At 37.2% G+C, this 10,456-nt stretch overlaps 1 protein-coding gene across 1 annotated transcript in view; it reads right to left on the minus strand.

The window, feature by feature from the left end:
• The window catches only part of CDH8 (cadherin 8, type 2), a 149,080-nt gene that overhangs the window by 124,360 nt on the left and 14,264 nt on the right, over positions 1 to 10,456 (minus strand). The window contains exon 2 of the mRNA XM_010186281.1: positions 9,392 to 9,839. Coding sequence (XP_010184583.1) covers positions 9,392 to 9,643 — 252 coding nt within the window. The 5' untranslated portion in view covers positions 9,644 to 9,839. The remainder of the gene's footprint in view (positions 1 to 9,391; positions 9,840 to 10,456) is intronic.

The raw sequence follows: 10,456 nt of genomic DNA on the forward strand, positions 1-10,456 counted from the left end.
GAAGAGCTATGGTTTGGTTCAATTCCTCTATCCTCTGTGTACTTCACATCTGTATACCCACCACTAGTTCTGCATATACTGAAATTCACCTTTTCTCCCTTGGTAACAAGAGCCCTATTGTAGGTAAGCAGTTGTCTCAGCAAGGGGAAAGAAAATTAGATAATATGGTTTCTGGATTTAAACCAGCAGATGACTAGGACACTCTGAACTGCTAAGAAATATCTTTTGCTAGTTCTACCTACAGCTGGGCTCCTTGCCTCTAGTGATTCTCTCTGAGTCAGTCTTTTATTTCACTACATTCCCTCTCATTGAGGCGATCTAACAGCAACTCGCAGCACATCAAGTTGAAACACAAACCCTCAGCTTTGATTCTATTCACCAGGGGCTGGGTGTGTAACAGCTATTGAGCTCAGACCCTGAAACAAGAAAAGAGGTTTCTTCTGTTGCTCCTAATGATTCCTCCGGTTAATTCAGGAATGGCATTGTTAGTCTCCAGGGAGAGCTACACTTACTTTTTCTTAGGTGCTGGCATGACTGCTGTAAAATAAAGGCTTTGAAAGAAATTATGGAAAAGGAATCTTTACACTAACAGAGAGTCCTCAGGAAAAAGGAAAGTCATATATTGGTCTATATCACTACAGGTGTTCCTCAGGGATCACCAAGAGGTTAGTCAGACACATAAGTTATTTGCTTAGATATCTTCAGGACAATTATCTGTATTTATTTTCAATGCCACATGCGCCATACATTGTTTCAAATAATAGTTACCTTTAAACACTGTCTAAAATACTTATTGCAACAAATAAGTATTCATTTCTGCAATGAAGCTGGCTGCTTCACATCCAGATTAAATTGCGCAGCAATTCCCTGGTTTTGTCAAAAAAAAACCTCGTGAAAAAACAAAAGACACTAAACTGTGGAGTCCCTAGCCTGTTGCACAACACATTATGCCTTCCTATTTCTTCTTTCACTTTACTAGAATAGGAAAAACCTCAACTTTTAAAACAACTTGCAAGAAAAAAATTATGCAAATTATTTCCCATTAATTTCACATGAGAATAAATTTTTCTTGTGATCACTGTGAATGTGTTTTTATTATATCCTAAAAACACAGAGTTGTCCACAAGCTAAAAAGCCAACCTTTCCCATATGTAATTCATTCATGAGATATCACCTAATTCAGCTCCTTCTTACTGAAAGCTTGCAGACACTAAAAGTCCTAAATTAGTCCCAAAGAATTTCTCATTTTAAGGCAAAATTATTTTTGAAGTTTTCATTACATGAGTCCTTGGCAAATTGAGGAAAATCATATCAGAATCTGAAAACAAGAAATACAGCATTTCACTTTACTGGCCGAAAGGGAACATGTTCTGTCACTTTTGGGAAGTCACTACTCTCTGATAGCTTTTCAGTGGCCTACAGGAAATGTGTTTGTCAAGTTCAGAAAGGACAAACTTTTAGCAAAGAACCACCATCACAATTGGCACTAATTGGTAGTTAAATTGACAACTGGAACTGAAGCATCCTGACAGCACCAGAGGTGGGCCCTACAGGTAGAAATTGAAAACAATTTACCAAAGCAATGTTGGAAAGACTGAACAATCATAGGGCATCTGCAGAATATCATATGGAAAGCTCAACCTAATTTTTCATTCTGTCACCTCAGCATTTTCCATGCATACTTGGAAAACATTTCAATTCATTGGGAGAAAGATAAAGTGTTTCGATCAATATATTGAACAAAAGAACACAAGCTTCAAATTCTTCACAAACAAAAAAATTCTCAATGCTAGCTACCTTTTTTTGGCTTTAGAAAAATATGACAAGGAAATTTAAGTGAATAATGTTAAAGCAACAAATGGGTATCCAAATGCTTGGATAGCACACACAGTGTAATCATGTCCACCATAGTTACCACCCTTTAAAAACAAACAAAAGCCTCAACAAACAAACCAAACCAAACCCAAATCGAACCCCAAAAAAGCCTCAACCAAAAAAACCTCAAAACCAACCCAACTCTTTGAAGTTATTCTACACTTACTGCTTATGAATTCTAAAATTTAAAATGCAAATCACATCACAGAGGTGTTCCCACTTCAGTAAAGACAATAGAGACAGCTCTGAAGGTGCCTGGTGTTTTGAAAGTTGGCCCTTTGCTAGGCAGGATTCATAAGTAACTTGACATTATAATGCATTCCTAATGCTTTCCACATTAGTGGCCCCTGCTGGTATGCATGACTTTTTAAATTCTGTTGCTTTAGTAGTGTGAGGCTGGAATGGAGGAGGCATCTGATGAAATGCCTCTTTGAAGTTATCACCAGTTATATTAGTTGACGTGGAAGTGTTTCAAGTTGTGACTCAAATTGTATTTACATTGTGACCCCAGACTGGGGATGAGGTCGTTTGAAAGTGTTCAACCTTGGTGATGCTCCCAGAAATGAGATTTTAGAGTCTGAAGATACATCTTGATTGTTAACTCCAAGAGAAACCAGTAAAATGATTTTTACATTATATTAGAGAGTGTAGACACTGTTGGCTCACTTCAGCCAAACTGTTCTTGTTCAAATTTATATGTTCCAAGAAGAAATTTCTTGGAATTTGTACTTAGTTAAAAAGAAACAAATTAAATTTGTGCAGACTTAGAAATATTTGTTTAAAAACCACTGCCTTTATCAGGCCTCCATAAAATGTTGTATACTATATTTATTGACTTTGCAGCAATATTTAATTAAGGAGTTTTTCTCAGAGCTACTTATACTCCTGCTTACTAAGCTGATTTAGACCATGTAAACTGGAGCATTCTATGAAGTATACACTCATCTCTTCTCCTTCAGAAACGAACAACAGGAAGGGGGAATTAGTATTTTCCATAAAGAATACAGTAGCAAAATAAATGATACATTTCAGCTTCTGGGAGTTTATTAAACATAACTAGGAAAATTAGTGTATAATTATGGTTGCAAAACAACAACAAAAATCTAGGGCTCTGAAAGCAATGTTGACTTTGCAACATTTCAGATATTGAATATTTTATGGCAAGCATTTAAATCATAGATAGCAAATCATACAAGTATATAACAGAAGGAAAAGAGAAGAATCTATATAATATGGTGTTCTGATTTCTGTTGTTCTAACTGTGAAAACATTAACAACACATTAATGTAGGACCATGTTATAGCCTTTGAAACCTACATTGAGGCTATGCTACACACCTGTGTTTCACAATCTTTTCTTCCATTTAGGGAAACAGCATGTAATTCATCCCTAAAGTAATGACAGCCTTAGTTTCTGGTTTGTATCACTTGAGTACAAAAGTATTTTCAGGAAGCCATTATAATCACAAGCTCAATAGAGGAATAAAAAGGAAAACATATGGAAAGAAATTGTTTAATTAAAATCTTGTTTACTCTGCATATATGTATCACTTGTACTTCAACAGAACTATTTATAATTTTAAACAAGTAAGATTTTACCATTTCCTTGTTAAGAGTTAAAATGTATGTTGGCAATGAAATCAATGATTGCATAAAGCATGTACAATGTAGAACATACAGCTTGAAGCTATTTATAAGTGCTCTCTGCATTTCCAGGTTCGGTTTTTACAGAAGCGCAGCCTGAAGCACTTAACTGTGAAAACATGATGCCTCTCTACTGCTCCTCCTACAGGAAAATTATTTCTCCTTTAAAGGCCTGAACCCAAGCCCCATACATCAGGGGAAAAAATCTCCATTGCTCGAAAAAGCAAACTTTGCCTAGCTCCTTCATCCTACAAGCCATACAAAAAAAAAAAAATTTGCATTTAACAGAGGGAAAAGACACATACTGTGTAAGTAATAAGTAAGGAAGCAAAACTCAATAGACACAGATAAAAATGGCTACCTGAGACTCCACTGCACTGAAGAGTTGACCTGGCCACATTCTTTCTAAGTCTCGGGAACTCAGTCTGGTTTGTTTCCTCCTCTGTCCAGGCTTTTTAGAGCAACTTCTCAAGAGCCAGCACAGCTCTTCTACCGGCCACATGCCACAGATGTCACACAGCAGCTTGCATGTGACACAGGTGCTGGTCTTCCCTGGCTCGCTGATTTTACAAATCTCTCATCACAGAGACTGTGTGCACAATATGCAACATATTACCTTGAGAATGGAAACAGGTAAATTCAAAAAAGTCCGAGGAAGGTTCTGGGAGAAACCAGGGAGTACTGCCAGAGAAGTGATACCACAGAAATACCACCTATCTGACTGTTTCTTGTGCCTGGACCTAACTGCCAGCTCTTTTAGTGGTAAGTCAGGGAATACAAAACCGGATAAACACCCCCCTTTTGTAACCTTGATTCCCTCTTTTGTTCTATCCATGCATTGCACTTACAAATGACAACTGTTAACACATGAACTATCCCAGGTTTTTGCTTAGAAACTTATAGTAAACCAATTCCTATCCCATTTAAAATATCACAAATAACACTTGTTCCATAAAACAGGAGCATCCAAAACCTAGTTTCCTAATGCTTTTTAACTTCATTATCTGTTTCATTGTGAATTCAGTGGCTGTCTCCTATGAAAGAAGAGTGGCGTTTGCTACAGCACAGATTTCACAGCACATCTGCCATGGTGCTGTAAATGCATGCAGAGGAGACTGAGAAAATGCAGCAGTGTATATCAAGTAAAAGTTCTATCTAACTAATCAAGTCCACAGGGATAGCATGCAGTGTCACAAGACATATCGCTCTACACTTGAATGAGGTTGTCAGCCACTGGGAGGCTGCAAATCGCTGACAGCAATATGCAGCATAGAGACTTCTAAAGTAGATATAGCTTCGTAAAGTACATACCTGCTTCTATGGATAAAGATAAACAAACAAAAAAAAGATAAATTAAGTATGAAAGGGTATTTCTAAATCTATCTTTCTGTATTGTACTGCTGTGAACAAAACCAAACTCATTTGAAGTATGTCACGGGAACATGAAAAATGTTACTTTGTAAGTTTCTCAAAATGCATATATACATTTCTACGTGTGCAGATCAAAACAATTTGGAATTTATTATAATACCATGTGCCAAAATAAATGCAATATTAATACAGGTGAAAAATAATAACTAGAATGTTTGCAGCACTTTATATAGAAATCTCAATTTCAGGAATGATCCTAAGAGATAACTATTCACATACTTTTTTACAGATGTGCTAACTCAAGTAGAGCTGCTTGTTTTAAGTGTGAATTTGATCCTACTTAATATAATGATGAAAATAGACATTAAAAGTGCATATGGTTCAAACTCATTGAAGTTCAAGAGCAAAAGCAAAATAATTTCTCCTGTCCCTTACACAAGACACTGAAGAAAACCACTGTACTTTAAAGAAAGAAGTCACAATAAATCCTCCTATTAGTCTTACTCGAGATTCCTTCATTTATTTAAGCAAATACATTGGGAATGCATTTATTAATATATATTCATGCTGAACAGCAATGAATAAGTGTCTTTGAAAAGTGTGCAGTTGTACTGCAACACTGAAAATTCTGAAGGATCTTTATGCCTAGATGCTGTTTCTCCTGGAAAACTGAGCAGCCTAATTAAAAAGTATTACCTGTCTCTGTAAATCCTGTCTCGCTAAACTTTCTCTGTGCTTCAGAAAATCTGGTATGAGATCTTTTCAACAGAATGAATGCAGAGACTCTATATTCAGGCTTTTATTTATAAAGTGATCTGTACTCTGTTTATATTTACTATAATTAATCTCAATTTTACATGTTTGTACAAATCATATATGACTTTTAAAGGTACCATGCACATTCTACAGTAGTGTAGAAAGAGACAAACTGCAATCAAAACCTACATAATTAGATTTGCTTTAAGAATGTTTCCTTTGAAGCAAATAACTGCCAAATAATAAATTTCTTTGGAGACTATACTAGGACTTCAGATATGTAAAAAGCACGTACAAGCAATAGTGCCTCTATAATGGCACAAAAGCACATCTGTGTCCAGAAAAAGCAGCAAATAGCTGGCATACACTTTTGGTAAAATTCTTTCCACAATACTAAGCCTCTCTACATTGATTCACTGTATCATATTTTACAGACTGCTCTTCATTCAAAGTCTGGCCAACAGAAAAAAAAAAAAGGGAAAAAAGAAAATCAAGATAAGTCATAGGGAAAAAAATATAGGATAAAAATCACAGAATGAAGAAGCTATCCCAAGTGTGCAAATCCTTTAGCAGGGGCAAAACTGAAAGGTTGTAGGAAGAATATAACTAGGAAAGAGATGAGGAAGGTAAGTGCAAATCTATCATGAGTTCTGAAAAGAAGGTTATTTTTAAATATAATGGATAAGAAACCAATGTGGGTGACTGTATTGGGTTTTCTGTGAGGGGTTTTTGGTTGTGTCTTTGGTAACGGGGGAAGGGCTATGGAGATGGCCCTTTAAGAAGCTACCTGAAAAGCTCCCCCTTTGCCTTTGTCAGCCCCACCTCCTACCAGGGCCAAGTCAATCAGCGCCCCTGCGAATTCAGGTATTTAAGGGTGGTGCAGGGCATGCCTCTTGCTCTCTTTGCCACTGGCCCTGGCCAGCATGGCCTCAGGTGTGGGTGGTGTGGCCCTGGCCTTGCTCAGCTGGGCTTGGCCCGCCCTGACCACAACTTAAGCTTAAGCCCCACTGCAGCTTCATCCCAAAAAAAGAGAATGAGTGAGCCAGGATCTCCATAGCCATCAGAAGAGACCTGCAGCGGAGAAAGGAATGGGGCCCGAGGAGAACAACTTTGAAGAACACCAAGGTCGGTTCGAAGGAAAGAAAAAGAGAGGGAGAAGGAGGAGGACGCAGAACTCAGGTTTCCCCTTTGCAACTTGTGTCGAGAGCCGGGTCGACTGGTCGTGTGTGAGGGAACTGTGACCATGGGCAGACCCAGATTGAATTTTTGTGGATTTGGGCTGAAGCAGTTTTGTGTGTGAGGGAAACTGCAGCTGTGGGCAGACCCAGATTGGACTTCTGAGGACGTTTTCCCCAATGGAAAGGGGGCCACGTGGAAGCAGAGAGAGAGACTGGGCTGAGTTTTTTTTCCCTACTCCTAAGAAGCACGTGGCACGAAAACCGACTGCAACCCCCCACTCCCATCCCCCTGCGCCTCAAGGCAAAGGGGGAGGGGGAAGGTGAAGAAACCGGGAACAAAAGCTGAGCCCGGGAAGGGAGGGGTGGGGGGAAGGTGTTTTGACTTTAAGATCTGGTTGTATCTCCCATTGTTCTACTGTGATGCTGGTAACAAATTAAAATTGTTTTGTTTTTTATTTCCTTATGATGAGTCTGTCTTTTGCCTGCGACCTGTTTAAGTGGTGAGAAGCCCTCCCAGTCCTTATTTTGACTAGCCCTTTTTTGGGGCATCGTGGTGCTCAGCTATGCACTGAGCTTAAACCACAATAGTGACAGAGGACAAACCATAGCCTAGCTTTATGAAGGCATTTTGCTTGTGACATTCTGTACACATTTAAGTTTGTGGAAGAAGGATTGCCAAGAACTGTAACTGAGGGAGTGGCTGCTTCGTAGTCAGGAAGGATTAAGAGCAGCTCTGAGAAATGTGTGTACTCCGTTCGCACTGACTACAGCAGAGTTTAAAAGTGCCCATAGTACTCATAAACCTTTGGAAAGAAAAGTAAGTCTGAAATACACAGGATTTTTTCTGGAGAGTGTGAAAAAATACAGACAAGAATTACAAGAGTATTTTAAGCCATTTTCATGAATAAACCAAGGATTTCTCCCCACAGACGCAAATTTCACTTTTTGCTCATTTTCATCTATGTCATGCAGTGTTTTAATTATGCAGCAGTGGTAACAAATAAATTGTCCCAGCATTTTAGAGTAGCTAATTCTATTCAAAATGCCAGCAGAAAAGGGGATAACATCTTTATTGTTTTGGCTTAGTTTAACCCACCCAATTCTACTCAACAATTTAGGATCTTATATCCAACAAAAAAACTAATACTGTAGAAACATCGAGACTTGGATACAACCGGAAAATAAAAGTACAAACTCAGGATTCTCTCCAGCTACTCAAAACCAATTCAAAACTGCTGTAAAATCTTGAACGAAATATTCTGAAAATAATGGGTTGGATAATTTTTTTAAGATTTGAAATAAGCATATCGCTATCTCTCTGAAATAGAGATGTTACTAACCACAGAAAAACAAGTGAGAACAGATATGTAATACCTGTTAACACAGCGCTCAAAAGTCACTAGATATAAAGTTCATTATATCTTCTGACCTTAAGTTTCAACTGGAAAGTGGCTACAGTAGGGAAAATCTTCTCTTCAGTAACAGACATAGCTATTGACAGCTCCTGCATCATATTATATGCTATCCATTTATCCAGAGAATTTTCAAAATTGTAATGAAATTAACTGATACCCATAATTTCTGTTCTCTAGAAATTTTTAACTCAATATTCAGTACCCAGGTAATGAGACAAAAATGTACCTGCTTATTCAAAGGGAACTGAACTTTAGTGACAAACAATCAAGATATTTATAACTGCTCATTATAGACCAAACGTGCATTTAGGAACAGATAATTCTTTTCTAAGAATATTTATAAATATAATTCATTCCTGAGGAATGCAGATGGCCCATGATCTCTCTTCAGAGAAAGTGCAAGGCTGATTCACTGACTGGGGGTAATACACTGAGTTACAGAATAAGCTAATGCATGGCTACAAATCAAAGGTTTAAGGCAACAGGCAAGCTAGGAAACACAGAAAAACAGAGTAATTTTCCTCATGTAATCTTCCTAACTTTGAAAGTAAATTACAAAACCTGTGGCAATAACATTATTTCATAATATATTTATGCATATATGATATGCATATATGCATATATGATATATGCATATCAAGACCTCCCTATAAACTAGCATGTTGTAATTTGCTGTATATACCACACTTCTCTCTGTTTTTAAAAATTCTTAGAGCATAAACAACTTTTGTGTAATCAGGCTGGAGAGAGACAATGATCTACCAGTGTAACAACCTTTTTGAATGAATGAATAGGAAAGTATTTTGACTAATAGGAACATATTACCAAAAAATGCTTTGGTGAAATTCTTCATCTGGCAGAGGTAATTAACAATATTAAAGAAAGGATGTGTACAAGCTTGTGTGCTTTTGTCAAATGGAATATGTATAATTTTGCAGTAAATAGCAGGTTAGTTAACCAGGAAAACACATCCTTAAAATAAGGGACATTGAAAGCACAAATATAATGATTTAGAGAAGAATTTCAGAATAACAGATCACCTCAAATTTGAATTTCTTAGAAGAGTCCAAATGACTGAAGACATTCACATGCTACACATTTACATACTTGGATAAAAAAAAACAACCAAACAACCAAATAAATCTTGCCTTACCCGGCCAACTAGTATTGGTTCAGGTCCAGAAAATTCTTCTAATACAAACATTTGATTCCAAACCCAGCCTCTCTTGGAACGGTTCAAAACTCTTTGTTCTTCAGTTAACCTTTTTAGTCCTGTACTGGATCCACTCGGTAGTACTTGAGATTGATTCATTGGAGCCATATAAATGGAAGGAAGTACAGTAATCCATAATATTATTAATGGAGTCCATGTATCCATAAACATTTCTGTTAGTCTTTCTGGCATTGTACCACAAGCTACGCAAATCACCACAGAAATGAAATTATTATTTTGCTTTCCTCCAGACTGTAGCAATCCAATTCATCATGCAGTACAGAACATTTACTTACAGCTCCTCCATGTGTTTACAGCACAGTCAATGTAAAAAATAGCTTAGATTATAAAAACATGATCCATTGAGTTTTCCAGTCATTAAAGATTCCTAGTGGGTAGAAAAAGTCAAATCAGTGACTAAAAACCTTAGGAAAGCATTCTGAAAGATCTTGTTTACTTTTACATCATAAACAAGGCATAATAGGTTTTAAATTTGTAGTACGTAATACTGGTGCATATTAATTGGGTTAAAAATTAAGTGATACTCTGAATTCTTTCATTGCTTGAAATAGTGAGGGAAGACCTAGATAAATGATTCTACACACTCAGGAAAACATTTTGCTCGCAGTTTTTATTAGGGTCTGATGAAGTTCCTGGTCTTTTTGCTAGCCTTGTAGCTATATGTAGTCGACTATAAACACTTAGCATGTCAAATAACAAAAGTAAAACAAAATAATGTTCTTGCATACAGACTTAGCTGCACCAGCACACAGCTCAACAAAATCTTCACAGCCCAGCTGAGGAACAGGAGTGGTAAGTCCACTGTGAAATCTATGACCTCCCAAATCAGACCACTACTAGAACCTAAGTAAAGTCATTTATGCACATCTGCACGGCAAGACTCAGTGTTTCTCCCATTCACTTTCAGAGAAAACACTCACTCAGATTTTATTTCAAAGACATTTTCCTTGATGGACACTTGGGAGCACTTTGTCTTTCTTTCCC

Source organism: Mesitornis unicolor, unplaced genomic scaffold (genome assembly GCF_000695765.1).
Source record: "Mesitornis unicolor isolate BGI_N332 unplaced genomic scaffold, ASM69576v1 scaffold23030, whole genome shotgun sequence".
Lineage (NCBI taxonomy): Eukaryota > Metazoa > Chordata > Aves > Mesitornithiformes > Mesitornithidae > Mesitornis > Mesitornis unicolor.